The sequence below is a fragment of the Saccoglossus kowalevskii genome, chromosome 6, assembly GCF_978046115.1.
Source record: "Saccoglossus kowalevskii chromosome 6, keSacKowa6.1, whole genome shotgun sequence".
In the NCBI taxonomy this organism is placed as follows: Eukaryota; Metazoa; Hemichordata; class Enteropneusta; family Harrimaniidae; genus Saccoglossus; species Saccoglossus kowalevskii.
Genome location: NC_140646.1, coordinates 33,337,122 through 33,353,187, shown reverse-complemented (window position 1 = coordinate 33,353,187; position 16,066 = coordinate 33,337,122). Strand labels below are relative to the sequence as shown.

Here is a 16,066-nt window from a genome sequence, read left to right as displayed (position 1 = left end):
TCATAGATTTTGTACCATTATTTTATTAGAAAAAGCAAAAGTACTTTTTTTCATTTCAATCGATTGGATAGACGCGATTATTGTCGGAATATATTCTATTGTGTATATGTGCTGAACAAAAACAAGTTCATATTTTCTGTAAGTAGGTTTCTAAGTCATTGTTTGTGAAGCATTTAACCTGTATCTATGTACACCGGCCAGTCTGTCTGGCTACTCTAAACCACAGTCCCTCTGTGTGTGTGTCTAAACATAGCGACGTGTTACCCTAGGTCTGGGGCCAGATTAGCATCTGAATATTCTTCAAACTCGACACGCGTACAGGCCCCTGACCATGAAGTCGCTAGTTAAAATATCGTTAAACTCAATGAATGCGCGTTGCAATTGGAACGAAATTTATACTTACAGCTGGCTGAAAATGGCTGGTTTGGTACTGAAATGTTCATTTTGCGTTTCGACCAAAAATATATAGGAAAACACTGGATTTTTCAAATCAGTATTTCACGAAACAAAATGGCGGGCCTCGCAGGGGCTGTCACGTGTCATTGATAGTATATTCCATATATGGCTACCGTGACCCTCAAGACTTTAGGTCGTGCATGTTTATAGCATCAAGTGAAAGTAGGGTATGCAGAGTTGGGGAGAGTATACAAAAGGTTGATGTGAGCGTTATGTCATGGCTACAATCACAGAAACCATTGAAAACAAAAGAGAATGATCTTGGCAAATAACAACTGCCTTTAAAATTTTTTTTTTTTATTATGTTTAATTGTTGATGTTGTCTTCCTTTGTTTTTGTTCTGTTTCAACTTTATTGTAAACTAACATCTAGATTTTACACGAGAATGGAATGAAGCGTTTATCATTTCCGGAATTACGTGTATACACGGTGTATAGTAGTCTGAAGTGTATCTCGCGATACTTTTGTTGATTGTTGAGGTAATATTATTATAAACATGTTTTGTTTTTTTGTGTTTTTTTTTGTCATTAATGTGGTGTTTTATGCCCGGGTTTTTATTTGTCTGTTTAAGGCATTTTACCATTGTTTCCTATAGCGAGGTTATGTTTCAATATCTCAAAAGTTTGCTTGTGACATATGCTGAAACAAACATATATAGTGATCAAAGAGGTACTTTTTGATATCTAGAAGTATTAACAAATTGACAATATTTTAGTGGGTTTTTGGCGAGAAAATGTGTTTTCATTGTGGTCTATGGAAACTGTTTTATCCACCGTTTTTTTCTAAGATAAAAACTGAGCAATATATAATTGTGTGCACATGTAAAAAAAATAATCTGGACCGCGAGTAGAATTTTTGCAGAAGAACGCAGCTTTAAATAGCGCCCTCTACACAAATCGACGAGCGCTTTTGTTTTTATTGTACTGAGAACGAATTCAATCTTATTAAAATAAGATTCTAGTTTGGGCTAATTTTTTTTATTATTTTCCCCTGATTTTTTAAAAATATGTTTTAATTATTTTTTTTTGTTATACACTTACTTTTAATTTATTTTATTTGAATTTATTATTTATTTGCTGGTAGTTTTGGTAATGACGAAAGCCTGCAAGGCCATATGTTGCGATAATTAACAAAATAAGATGTACTTATTAATAATAAAAACCAAAAACATAATGAAAATATATAGTAAAAATAAAATTAAATATATAAAATTAAATTAAATTCCAGAACCATCAAGAGGGATTTCTAGAAACCCCCATAGCAATTTAAAAAAAAAAACTCCAGTACTTCAAGACTTTCACACTGCTGTTGTTTTCTCTGGAGACACCTCCCTTTGATCTGAGAGTTTTAGTGCAGCTTCCCTTCCAGTGGCAGGACGTTGGACTTGAACTAGGTCACTTCGACCATTAAAACCATGCAGTGGCAATTCTATTGTCTGAGTAGGCGAGTTGTGACAGAATTTTAAAAGTGGTCCATGACTAAACATGCATATATCAGGTTTCTCCTGTTCATCAGTCTATTGTTTGTCTGCACAAAAAGTTATATAACATACTTACGCAGCAATGTTCGGCCAGACATTAATATGTAAATTTTAAACAGCAGTCAGTACGGTAGAAATCTCTCTAATAGGGCATCGCCCATTTCGGTAAAAGGGGTACCATTTAAAAAATAAACACAAATAAGCAAGAATAAATCCTAAATATATTAAAACGTTTAGCTAAAACTGAATAACAACGTTCTGTGTTGTATTACATTAGTTCAGTTATTGACACCTGTAAGACTAGTTCAAGGATCATAGTGGTTTAAACAGAGAACCACCCCTCTAAGTGTTGGCCTTATAATCGCCTCGGGCTTCTATGACAGAATCTCCGCGATGTCGGTGGTTCTTCTTACGTCGTCAGAATATGGGTCTGACCTTAGGGGGGCTTTCTAAGGTATATAATTCAACGTGCACATAATTGTTTCTATTCATAGCATAGAACGGCCGACACACACCACTTACTACGTTTTCCTCGACCCCGCCAACTGACATGGCAGACTCACATGATTTGAAGGCTTTCTGTCAACAACTTCAAGAGGAACCTGTGAAAAGATACAAGGCTGGAGATTTTAAGGGTTTATCCGAGCTCTATACGCCCAACTGTAAACTGATGCCAACAGGAACAGACGTCTTATTTGGAAGAGAAGGTAAACATATTGATCAATAAAGGATCCTTTTATAACGTTTACAGGGGACTGCCCTGGCCGGGAACTATTCTAGCGTAGTCTAAAATAGAACCAGAAAAAAGAAAAACAAACCGGTAGGCGGAGATGGCTGTAAATGTATGTTTTGAGATATTCATAAGAAAACGTCAGAATGTGAGAAGTACATCTTCGATTGAGGAATTAATTAAAGTTTCGTCACAGCCTTAAAAAAGAAATGATTAGTTAAATGTGTTCGTCAAAGAACGACAATTGTAGCTGAATACTCAATTTTTTTATTTTTTTATTTGAACAAGATAGTCTTTCTTCTTCAGTGATTTTATTCCTTCCTTAAATTTTTCCGTTTGTAGTATTATTTATGCCAAGATAATTAAATTATCATCACCAAGGTGTTTCATGTAGATCAATATTTTGTCTAAGAAAAGCTGGCATATTTGACTGCTTAGGAAATAATCTCTGCCCCGCAAAAATTATAACCTAGCTACCTCTAGGATAATGGGCCAATCTGTAAGATATTCTTTCAGTTGTTTGAATGTTTATCAATGTGTGCTGTGGGCGTGATATCTCTGAATACACATAGTCAGTCATTCAGCCTCGCCAGATTGCAGCATCCCCATCCTCTTGGCTAAACAGTAAGATTATGTGTGACTGTAAGACACTTACACAATAAAACACGCTCAGATAAGACAGCTGGTGATACATTTCATCTGTCCCACCGTCATTCAAACTGGAACATTCCACTTACCAATAGAGTGGGATGTAATATTGTAGTAGTCTAGAGCAACATGACCAATAAGCTTGCATGAAATTAATATATTTTACACTTGTTCTCGGGTTTCGTTCATGTATATACTGTCTAAAAATCATAGCAAACATTTTTATACAACAAATCAGGAGTGAATCTGACATTCATAAATTAACAGTTTATCACAACTGTGACGCGGAAAATAATAAAATATAATGGGAAGTCCAACAATATAAGCATAATTAAAAAAAAACTAATGCGTTTCTTAAAAAACAGGGGAGGTAAAAAGCTGGTTTTAACATGGGGCTCTATGAAGAAGATGCGACCCCCCCCCAAACGTCCATTTTCTATCCCATAATCCTTTGCAAATCCAATATGACATGTAAATAGTGAAGCCGATTTGCGCATTCTGGACAAAATTCCGACACCCCGTATAAAATATGTAAGTCGCCTTTTTTACAAGCCAGAGTGGTCACTTTTCCAGTGTAAATAAAACAAATCGATAGCCTAATAGTATTAAATTTAGGCCACAGCAATTTCACAGTCGCACAACAGGGATTGAAATAGAATTTTTTCCCTGCATGCACAGTGTGCATGTTGAAGTTGAAATTTACCTGCACTAACTTATTGTTTTAAAGTTTTAATAGCATTTACAAGTTATCGATTGATGCAATCATGAAAGAATTTGCTTTTTTTTAGTTGTCTTACAATATTGGTTGAACTTAATTTAGGCTTAGTGAAAATGTGTTAAATTTCTACATGCACAGTGTGCACATTATATTTTGGGTTTACTAGCACTAGGTAATGATCTATGTGCATAGTGCAGTGTGCACAAGGGTATTTTGACCCCTGCACAAGAAATAGTAAGACATCAAGCGAGAAATCTCTGTGAATGGAATTTTATCTGGCGAAAGTACCGTTCAGGTGAATTATACTCGAGAGAAGGAAGGTGTGAAATTCCAGCTACACTCCTTGTTGATAACATTTCTTGGAGAGCTATTTCAGTAATAACTGTTTCCACTCGTTTTCTGAATACCTGCTCCAAAAAATGTATAAACTAAAGATATAATCGAAAACATGTGTACACAACGTAATGTCAGTTCTATGTTACTTTCGGTTTAGTTGTTTGGCGGGAACTGACTTGTCTTTTTAGACGTACAATCTAAGTAGTCTTTCATGATATGTTGAACAGAAATGCCGGACGTTTCGACCTTTCGTGTTTCGCTTTTCTGGGAAGACTGCGCACATCTTATACGTACATTTGACTAAATTTTGTATTCATTCGTACAGTTTAAAATAAATATTAAGATTATTCTGTACGTTACATGAAAACTGGCAAGGCTTGCTGGATCGTGCTTATATTACTTTTCCTGCAAAATGCAACATTTCAGTAAATATAAAACGATTGTACATTTTACATTTCTATAGAAGACCCCGACTGTATTTAATAGAGATTATATTAGAGATCACGTCCTGACAACAAACCACTCATTACATAATTTATTATTTTAACATCAATACCCATGTTTTAGTTGATCATGTTAAATTTGGCCCCAACCCTCTCATGTATCTTTTGTAAATACTAAAAACTCCAACCCTTCATTGAAATAAACAGCGGCCGACACGTCCGTTTGTATAACGCCAACCTCTTCATATACATTCACTGTTACAGTATAGATAATAATTACATACAGCAGCTTTTCGATATCAACACATATGCCCTAAGAATGAAACGGACTAACCTGTCCAAATGCCCAGGGCTATGTGGCCTTGTATGATAACCAGGCTGTGAAAATTGAGGGAAATACCATTTTGTCCAATTTGTTTTTGCTTTTCAGGACATGAGGGAGAGTATATTTCGGAATATTATAGCTCAGCTGAACCCCATAATCATTTTTTAAAAACTTTTTTTGTCGTTCCAATTACTCAGCCTGTATAATCTCACAAAATATGCCTATTTATTATTAAAACGCGAAGAAAGCACAATTGTCATAGCATACTCTTGGTGCATTCCTTTATCTATATAAATATTTATAAATTTCACTATTCAAGCTGAAACGAGAGGTTTCTATTGGCCGATTAATTAATATTGAGACGTTTACGCACTGTGTTCGTTGATTAGCTGGTTTGATTCAACTGCAATAGCAATTTATAAATATTTATATAGACGAAGGAATGCTCTTGTTGTCGCGAGAGTAATGTTATCTAAATTTGTATATATTATTTATTATTCATTTACCAACCTCTTATTTTAATGTTTTGTACTGTTGTACCAATAGTGCGGAGTCAATAACAAAATGTATTATAAAGTATAATGAATTCTCAAAGTAGGCGGGTATCTATAGAGTACTGACCCAAACCGATGCCTGAGCATTTGTGACCAGGGTGTCGAGGTTACTAGTACACCGTTCTTTATTGAACTGCTTACAATTCCCTTGGTGAATTAAAATGTTTCGTTGAACCATATACCCTAGGGTATATGCATGAACATTGATGACGAAATACAAGCACTTAAAAAAAAATCAAATACAATACATGCAAGCTTACAAACTAAAACTAAAACACTTACGCATCAAAGAACTTGAACAATGCCTATTTTATTTCAAAACCCTGCTGCTTACGAATAAAACTTTTTTTTCTGTTCACAGCCGTTGAGAAATCATTCAGAGATTTTTTCAACGCAGGCGCCAAATGGTCGACCCTCGACACCGACGAAGCTGGACAGGTTCACGGCGACGACTGCTTGTACGAACGAGGTCACTACAAGTTCTTCAATGAAGATGGAAGCATTCGCGAGGCAGGAAAATATGTGATAATTTGGAAGAAAATTGAGGGTGAATATCGCATAGATATCGACATCTGGAATGCTAATCAGTAATTTAGGGGATATAGACTCTTGTACACATTTGTACAAACAGAATCACTTAAACGTGATTGGTCAGGGCAAACTCCAGGTGTTGTTGACGTATAGAAAGTCGGATAATGCACCCTTGTCGCACAGCGTTCATATATTGAAGTTCACTCCTACCTTTGTGTCGCTCAATATTTGAAGGTAATAACTGTGTTAAATAAGTGTTAAACACTACCAGAAAAACTACAACTGAATTGTATTACCATTTTCAAAGCATCCAATTGTTTGTCACTGTAATCACATGCCCATTACACGTATTTTCTGATCTGTAAAAAAGTACGTCTGCACATAACTTTAACGTCACCGGACGAGGACATGATGTAATGCCAGTAACAACGTCCAACAGTTTTATATATATCGTGTATATTATAGAAACAACGTTGGCATTCATGAACGCCATAGTTTACACCACAGTAGATTGAAATAAAATATAGTGATGCCTGCCTTATTCTCAAATTAAAAACAGTATATGAAGCTCTTTCATGTTGAGGGTGCATTGGTCAATCACTGTTTAAAGTCTTGTTGTAGCCGTGCTTTATCGTAAAACAATTTCTTGGGTCAAGATGCACTGGGAAGGTATACACAGTTTTACATTCACTATAACCGAGGCTTAACGTCGACCCTGACCCTATGTATCTACATACGTATGTATGTGACAAAAACGATGTGAACTACATAAATCGCGCCATATAGTAGAACGCTTCTCTGGCGTCAAAATGACGTATATGGATGTTTGGTTGTTCGTTATTTAGTCTATAGTAAAATCTCTAAAAAAACATAAACTTCATTGATGGGTAAATGCATATCGAAACGGTATCGATTATTTGAACTGCAACCTTCGTGTCACCAACTTACCGCACAGCATTTCACCACTAGAGGGCGCGATTTATAAAAAAGTTTACTGTACGCAAATAAACAAATAAACGCCAACGTACAAATCATGACGTTGGCGGCGCTATAAACACGGCAGTGTTTACTTTCTGGATAGGAGTAGCAATTCTATAGAAACTGTTATGGACGTTAAGTCACATGCACACTAATGATCTAATTAGCATAATTCAATTTGCATATGATTCTCTACTTATGATACAAAGTACATATGATTTACACGATTCTTATGCTCAGTAAAACGATTTAAAGATGTAAAATGGACGAGTATTGATATTTGAATAGATCGTCGCCCCTGTTTTGTTTCTGCGCATGAGCAGTGAATGATTGGAAAGAACCAATCGTTCTTAGGTAAAATAACGGCGTTGTCAGCTGCTGTTATATTTAAAAGTAATGTATGCATTCCTGTTAATATAAGTTTTTAAACTTGGGGGAAATGTTAGATTCCAGTGGAATTGCAAAACGAGTTCAGATATAAAACTAACCCTAACACGCTGAACACGAGCAACACATTCTGTTGAAATCAACAAGAATAAATTCAATGCAAAGATAACTATCTAATGACAAAGGTAGAAACCATATAAACAAGCTTAGAATCTTTAGATAACTTTGCTCTGGAACAATACCACATTGTTGTTAGAACCAGGAGACTTGTTAAATCAAAGTTGTTTAGATCATAAACGAAAACTTAAATATTTTACTTGACAGCGCAGTCTGAACTGAACCAGCGATTGATGCAAAGAACGCTAGGTTTATTACACAATTACAAAACGTTACATATTTACGTGTCATGCAGTCAGCTTGGCATAAAATGATACTAAAATTCACAGATAATGTATTTGCTGATCATCTTGAATCTGACTCTGAACTTGACAAGGTATCAAGCACAACATTTCCAGTCAGTCAAACAATTCGTTCGAGTAACACATAAATTCGATCACATTCGAACCTTTTTCGTGAGAAATCCACAAGTCTCTATACTGTAATGTGTACTGTTTTTATTTGACCGCACACTTCAAACAATGCTACTTGGAACGACTGACACCACACACATGCATACTATATATTAAAGCGCGGTGGTCGTCGCGCAGCGCGTGTTCAAATTTCATGTAAATAAACAATGTATTTTACACGCGTTGTATACGTCGCTATGAGTCCCATATCGAACAGGACGCGGCACAACGACTGCCGACCTTTAATACACAATCATCACCGTAGTTCACTTACAATACAACATCTAAAAGTAAGAACAAATCAAAAGTATACATTCGAGTGTCTCGTATTGTAAGAAAAGTTCACTTTATGTACTTTTCTTTAGAAACAAAATATTGTCTCAAAATACAGTTTAGTTGCATACTAATAGTTTTTCAAGTGTTGTGACTTCTCAACAGTACAGCCTGATTGTATAGTTATTCTACTATATTCTCACATGACGCTTTCACGTTCCTAATTGTTCACATGAATTGTGTTGCAATTGAAGTGACTGCTTGGTAATCTGGCGTGGACTCCAGCACAGCATTTTCTGTAACATCACCAGCTGCCAAATTTGGTACATTTCCTATGCGTTTTTCAGATGTTTGCAAATTCTCCAGAATATCCATTTATTCTCTGTAACATACGATCTGATTGATGTTAATTTGTTTGCTGACTTCAGCATCTCTCTATGCTTTGTCAGGAAATGTCGTTGGTATTATTATGACAGTTACCCATTTATTATCAGATGTTTGGTCCCTTTGTGACAGTAGTACAGCTGTCTGGCTGGCGCTTTTCGTCTTTATCTGCATTACTACACCTCAGCTATTGTAGGTTTGAGGAGTTTGATAGTTGTAGGTAGTTGTTCTCATCTTACAGAACGAAATTCATACCTTATGTTGGAGTGTTTCTGAAATCCTGTATGGTTAGATTTTTGCTTTTCTCATGAAATTAATGTCTTTACTGCGTTTTTAATTTTTCCATTGCTCTGTGAATATCATACGGATGATGCTATATATGCTCAAAACCACACTTTCTACCAAATTCTTTATTTTCAATTGATGATTCCAGTGATTTTATTGTCCATAACGAGCGAATTGCACCTCGAGTTTTCTAATAATTAAAATTATAGTATACTGTGACTAATCATTTCATCAGTGCCACCTTTTGTGCACGGTTGATTTTGAAATTCACGTGGTACATGTAGCTGTGTTTTCCTGACTTCTGCATTCAGACACGACCAATAAATATTTTCTTTGTAATTCGGTCCAGCGGTTACATAGGGTATTTATTAGAGACTCCCAGTGAACCAAAATTTGGGACGTGAATCGCTCCGATGGCGAAAAATCGGCGAAAATAGCCAAAGGGGTGAGGGACTGCATTTCAAAAACATATTTTATATATAGGGTATATAATGACTAAGACATTCCTTCAAGTATCCAATTTGCATTGATTCCAAATTATACTACACTACCATCAATTAGAACAGAATGCAGAAAAACACAGAAATTGAAATACTAGTATAAGGAATTTTGAATTTATTCTATGCCTATAGAAACTAAACATTTAGGTTGACTTGTGACATTGATTTTTGGGTATGTTCATATTTGTGATGTATGAAATATAGTTTCTCAAAATTCAGTATAAACTGATTCAAATTGCCCCATATGTAAGTTAACAACAATGTCCCAATATGTATCCCATGAATCATTGCAAGTATAATGCAGAAATCCTATTTATAACGGCAACATTACAGCATTTATAATCTGACATCGTACAACACAGCAGGTAAGCGGGTGTAGGTTCCAATCTATAACAGTATAGATATATTTGTGATAAATATTGTATTAAGTCTGGGTCTCAGTCGGAAACCTTTAATTATACTACAATATCGTGTTGAATGAAACTGAAAGCGATTTCAAGCAAGCTCAGTACGAAGTATGTTCTGGGAAAAAAACAAATTATTAGTCTTAAATATAAATTTCAATTCTGGCTGGGTACAATAACTATAATACAAAAACATGTGTAGATGCTAACTTAATTTGAGGCAACGGCAATACATCATATTATTCTTGTATTTACTCACTGTCTCCTGTCCTGTGATGAACCCAGATCTGCCCTGCAATTTCTATGTTCTATTGAAAGGGCAGGATATAGGTTCTAACCAAAATGACTACTCGTGCATGAATTTATATGTGAAAATATCAACAGTACATAAATGAACACAAAATGTCTATACTTTATATGCTAAACACACTCGACCGGGAATACAGAGTAGACGAACCAAACACAGAAATACAAAATGAGTGAAGAGTTGCCATATGCTGTCTACAATCCATTTAACATTCATATGCTTGAAACAAATGACCCGACATTCAAAATAGTATATCTGGTAGTGTCAAGTAAAAAATTTCCTATAAAAATATTTGCTGAAAATAGAAAATTGAAACTATCATCATGAAATGAACAAATCTATTGAAAGGACAAGCAAGATGTACGTTTTAACCAAACTTACTACTCATGCATGAATTTATATTTATAATGAATCTGATGTAGGTTTACCCAAGGTACTTGTATATAAAATATCAAAGTTATCTGGGTGCAGTTTTTCCAAAAGAGTCCCAACATGCAATTGTTGACGAATGGACGACGACGGAATACTAAGAACAGCTTCGAAGCTAAAATTTATTTTGTAGTAGAAGCAAAAAAATGCTAGTAAAGCATTTGTGTTAACCACATACGAGCTAGAGGTCTTGTTGTGTTTAACAAAAAATCTTTTGTAGCAATGTGTCCATATGTTTTACACCTGTAATGCTGCTGTGGCTTAACGCCTACTCAAACAATGTCACGGGGGGGGGGGACCAAGCTGAAACCCTTTGTGTCAAAATACAGTAAATAGCGTTTCAAAAGGTCTACTTTTTTAAGGGGAAGCATGCCCCGGACCCCCTAGTAAGGTTGCGAGGCATGGTCAGCATATCTCACCCATGCACAATTTCGTGCAGCCGCTTAAGTCGCATACTATACCAACCTTCTCGGCCCTTTTTTCGGCCAGGCCCGCCGACCATGAACTGACAGTCTGTTTGATAAATCTCCATTGTCAGTAGCAGAGAAGCAATTCGATTATGAACATTTCGCAAAGGTTACTGTATACCAATAATGTGCCCCTGTTGAACAGAAAAGACCATTCGCTCTATTGCAAGATAGACCAGGTTTGCTGTTGTCAGCTGATAATCGAGTAGCCTGTATGAAGAAGTGCACTAACAGTAATTCCTTGCACACCTGAAACAGTGAGCAACTTGTCTGTGTCTGGTAGACTTAATAATAGTACTTCCATTTTCTTAGTAAATATCTGGAATCATGGGAGATAACATAGGGTGTCACATGGAGTTATTGGGAGAGGGGTGAAATATATCATTCTTTTTAGCAATTAAGGCGCGTTGAGACTATACAAGGGCTTCAAATTTGTTTTTCATACTTTGAGAGGGACCACCACGATGACCTACCAGAATATGATACATCTTGGACAAAAACACGTGTACCTTGCTTAATTATGGCCATGACATTAATCTTGCTCGGCCCCTTGTAATGGTGATAAACAAGATACATTTGGCTAAGGCTGGACTTCAATCTGTATCTGTCACCAAGTACAATGCAATTATGTTGAACTACGATTCAACTAGCGAGTTTCCATTAAACGTTTTTAGCAAATCCGCACTTGTACACTGCTAATCCACAGTCTTACCCCAGCTTTCTCTGCTTCACCGAAATACGCGTGATATACCATTCCTATTCTGCCCACTATAAATTTGCATATCTCATTTAGCCTTTTAAAATCACCCAATCATGAAAGACATCAGTATCAAAGGTCACCACTTGAATAATTAATTACATGCCCGTATTTTTCAACTGGCGGTGATTCCAACAGTACAGAGTCATTTAGGCATTTGCTGTTCGCATTTGCATTTTTAAAGTTGCAGTAATTTTAATATAGATAATAGAGATAATAGATCACTGTTCACTAGCACCTTTATCAGCAATATTGGATTTGTTGTACGGTACATTATCAGAAAATACGGATTAAATGTTGCATTTTAATTGAACCAAACTCTTAGAAAGATTACCAGTATATCTTCTGATGACTACTGTTGGTCCGTTTATACAACTGTCAACCCCTCAAATCCTGCAAAAATGTATTCAAATTGAACCGAAATGACCATGATACTAAGTTGTATCATATATTGAATGACTTTCCGTTTGGTTGGATTTATTATGGACAGAAACGAGAACTTGTCCCCACGCTTTTGCCGAACTTACAATGACAACCTGAATGGTGCGATATCAAAGAGTTAAGTTAGGTGCACTGAAGTCGCTGGCCCGGCCACGAACTTCCACCAAACAGTGAAACACAGATTATTGTAATACTTGACATTTCACCCTGAAAATGTTTGCGAAATATAGAACGAATTCGATTTTTTGCTGACAAGTTTTAAGGGACTCGATTGGTGATGGCACTTATTGAAATATTTTACTTCCAGGAACTCATGCAAATAAGGGCATTTGAATGACGTGAATACATAATTTGCTTATTAAAAATGTGACTATTCAATTTTGGAGAGTAGATGAATCGTACAGCAAATGTACTGGAGTATATTTCCAGTAGCGAATCGAAGCAATGAAACAGAAAACTGGGGTACCACAAATTATACAAAAAGAATATTCTTCATAGGGTTAAGATAATGCAGTAGACAAAACCTCCGCAAGCACTGGATCGTGTAAGCAAGTGTACGTCTGAGCTCAAAATAGTGCTTACTCCATTTGTTTTACTTGTTCTAATAAGTTTCTTTCTTGGCCATCAGCAGACTATTATTTGGCATATAATTTTAGTCCTGTTATAATGCTTTTCACATTTCACCTGCAATGATTCATGGAAACAACCTATGATTTCAAAAAGATTTGAATTAACTATCAATATTATAGTATGTCCAGCTCAAGAATCTTCTAAATACTAGTATGTTTCTAACAGACAGGTTAACAAAAGAACAATGTCACAGTCTGAACTTAAATCAGTGATTGATGCTAGGAATGCCAGGTCTATGGAGTTGTTTGAGGCAGGGAACATGGATGCGCTGACAATGGAGATTTATCACACCGACTGTCAGTTCATGGTTGGCGGGTCAGAACCAAAAAAAGGCCGAGAAGGTTTGTATACCAGTAGGCATACATTACAGGTGCAAGACATACGGACACATTGCTACACACAAGAATGACGCAATGCGTCGATATGGACAGAACACAATCAGAATTAAGAAGCACTGACATACACATCTATTAAACTAAACTCAATAGTCGTATAGGAATTTCAAAAGTATAATGGACATATAAAAATATATATGGGACAAATTACATTCACACATACAATTCAATATGTACAGTAATTAATGTGCCACATGCGATGAATTGGTCAACCTTGGACCATTCCTAAAAATGATTGTATGTACATACAAATAGATATAATGTTAAGAACAAGCAGTGATACCAGGTGTTTGCAAAAGAGCGAGTTTGCCCTACTGATGACACTCGATATTTATTAATCTAAGTAGTCAATTCATGGAACGACTTCTACATAAGACAATTAATGTTAAAACAATCAGAGATCATCTGTCTAGGTAATTCGTCGTAATGTTGTTCCCAGTTCATGATATTTGCCGTACGCTTGAATGTTGAGGTAAGACAATCTCTTTAAAAAAAACTGACTTAGCAACTTTGAAGACAGTGGTCTATGACATTTCGCAAACCATAACCAATGCAAGCTCTAGCATAGCAACAAGCTGGGAATTATATACAACATATGCAGAAGAAAGAGGGATATTACTACAAAGATGAGGAAAATTGATGATGCTAAAATCAAAGTCATCAACTTGTCACACATCCTAGCAGTAAATTTACCATTAGAATGAAATTGTGTGGTTTCTTAGATTTCAGATTCAGGTGGATATATCATAGAAAGATAATTGACGAAAGGATACGTTTATACATTTCTGAAGAAATTCGTTCACATATGAAAAATGCCAATGCTTTGTTGAAAGACATGGCTACCAAACTTCACAATTATGTTGACAATCAAATATATAAGCATGCTGACGATGTTATCTTCTGTATGAAACGTTTTTACATCATTTTTTATCAGTAACAAAATAGGTGATTTGTATCATGATAAAATAAACTAAAGAAAGCTTGGTAGATAAAATCTTTCAAAATGAGAAAAACATTGCAGGACAGAACCGTTCATCGGCAATGTCACCAATGGAAACGAGAGGACAAGGAAAGAGTTGACCAATCAGAGCAAAAAGAAGGCAGTGAAATCAATATCCATTCCTGTTGGTTATAGTGTGCCCAACCAGAAGATGAAGAATTGTTTTACTTTCGTCATCCCTAAGCCGGCATTTAGTTTCTCCAATTTAAAATGTTATAAATAAGGGTTTATCATAAGAAATGAAATCTTATTTAGTAGCACATAGGACACCATTAAATAGGATGTTATTTTGTAACACATAGCATATTGTTACAAAGTTAAAAGGTGTTAATTTTTTGCGTGTTCTCATAGTACACAAATGATGCTGTATTTCCTTATTTTGGTTATTGTTTATATTCCGGCTATATCTAATAATATGTTCATATACAGTGGTTGTCACCTTTCATTATTTATGATCTACCATGACTATAACTTGCATGTCTTTGTTTCCAATTCGCTGTCTTTGTTTTGTTTTCCATTAGATATAATTATTCATGACATTTGGACTAGCCTGAATATACGTTAGGATGATATAATTATTCAAAATTTGTGACAATATGCCTAATCACGGATAATCAAATTGTTTCAAACCAAACTGGATGCTTTCCAATCCTTTTCCCCCGCCTTTTTAATAATAATCTGCCAGTTGGCCAAAAATACAAAACTATACGGTGATGAATTTTATTACAATTTTTGTTTGAAATAATAAAAATTCAATCTGTGCATGCATGAACAAAACAACAGACACATTCTTCTTTCTCTTTTTTTCAAATAAAACAATTTCCAAACGGCCTTTGATACTTTGCTTTTCCCATATAGAGATATTGGGACTTCATAGATTTGAAGCAACTTATTTTTCATCATGGGGTCCGTCTATTCTTGTCTTACTGTGTGATTTTGTTCTTGTCGCCATCCGAGAGTCTCAGCTTAAAAATTGCTAGGGAGTTCGCAGTGGAGGGTCTCTGCATTGTCATAGAATCTCAAATCCAGTTTTATAATTACAGCTGCTGCAAAATTGATGGCAGAGATGAGGAAAACGGGTCTGGTGAAGTTGAAATTAACTTCTGAAGAAGTTGGCGGGCTCGATACAGTTTATGATCGTGGATCCATTATAATGTACAAGGAAGATGGTTCTGTTGCTGGGAATGGAAAGTATGTGGTGATCTGGAAGAAAGTGGATGGGGAGTATTGTCGATATATCACTATTTCTAATAGCAACAATGAATAATAATTAACTAACTTAACAAAAACTCCCTTTGTCTCTTTTCACAAGTTAGGCCCAGTGTAACATTGATAAAATAAAATTGAAGTGAACTGAACAAGAAAAGTATGCTCTATTTCTAACTGATTTTTAGAAGTGGAAACCTGTGTTTTGTTTTAATATAAAGGGAATAAGAGGGCTCCTGATACAGGTTACAACAATAAAAAAGGCATTTTACGTTTTTACAGAAAAATAAAATAAAAATCAAATTTACAGTAAAAAATAGGTTTTTACACTATACAGAAAAAAACACATTTCTAATTACATTTTCATAATATATTTAGTAATTTGTGTTTAAGAATCAAAATTTGAGTACGAATTACGACATTTAATGTGGGA

The 16,066-nt window shown here is 35.4% G+C and overlaps 1 protein-coding gene across 1 annotated transcript; it reads left to right on the top strand.

Moving 5' to 3' along the window:
* The first annotated feature begins 2,318 nt into the window (after window positions 1–2,318).
* Window positions 2,319–15,793, top strand: LOC100371061 (uncharacterized). Its single transcript, XM_085500673.1, has 5 exons — window positions 2,319–2,643; window positions 6,052–6,278; window positions 9,940–9,962; window positions 13,198–13,373; window positions 15,471–15,793. The coding sequence occupies exons 1-5, from the start codon at window positions 2,487–2,489 to the stop codon at window positions 15,692–15,694; spliced, it is 807 nt and encodes a 268-aa protein (XP_085356799.1). The 5' UTR covers window positions 2,319–2,486; the 3' UTR covers window positions 15,695–15,793.
* Window positions 15,794–16,066: the final 273 nt, after the last annotated feature.

What these genes read in the sequence shown, in the direction of transcription:
- LOC100371061 (XM_085500673.1), top strand. Translation starts at nt 2,487, where the DNA reads ATGGCAGACTCACATGATTTGAAGGCTTTCTGTCAACAACTTCAAGAG. An exon ending in CGTCTTATTTGGAAGAGAAG is followed by an intron (nt 2,644 to 6,051) that starts GTAAACATATTG and finishes TTCTGTTCACAG; the next exon opens with CCGTTGAGAAATCATTCAGA. An exon ending in GACATCGTACAACACAGCAG is followed by an intron (nt 9,963 to 13,197) that starts GTAAGCGGGTGT and finishes TGTTTCTAACAG; the next exon opens with ACAGGTTAACAAAAGAACAA.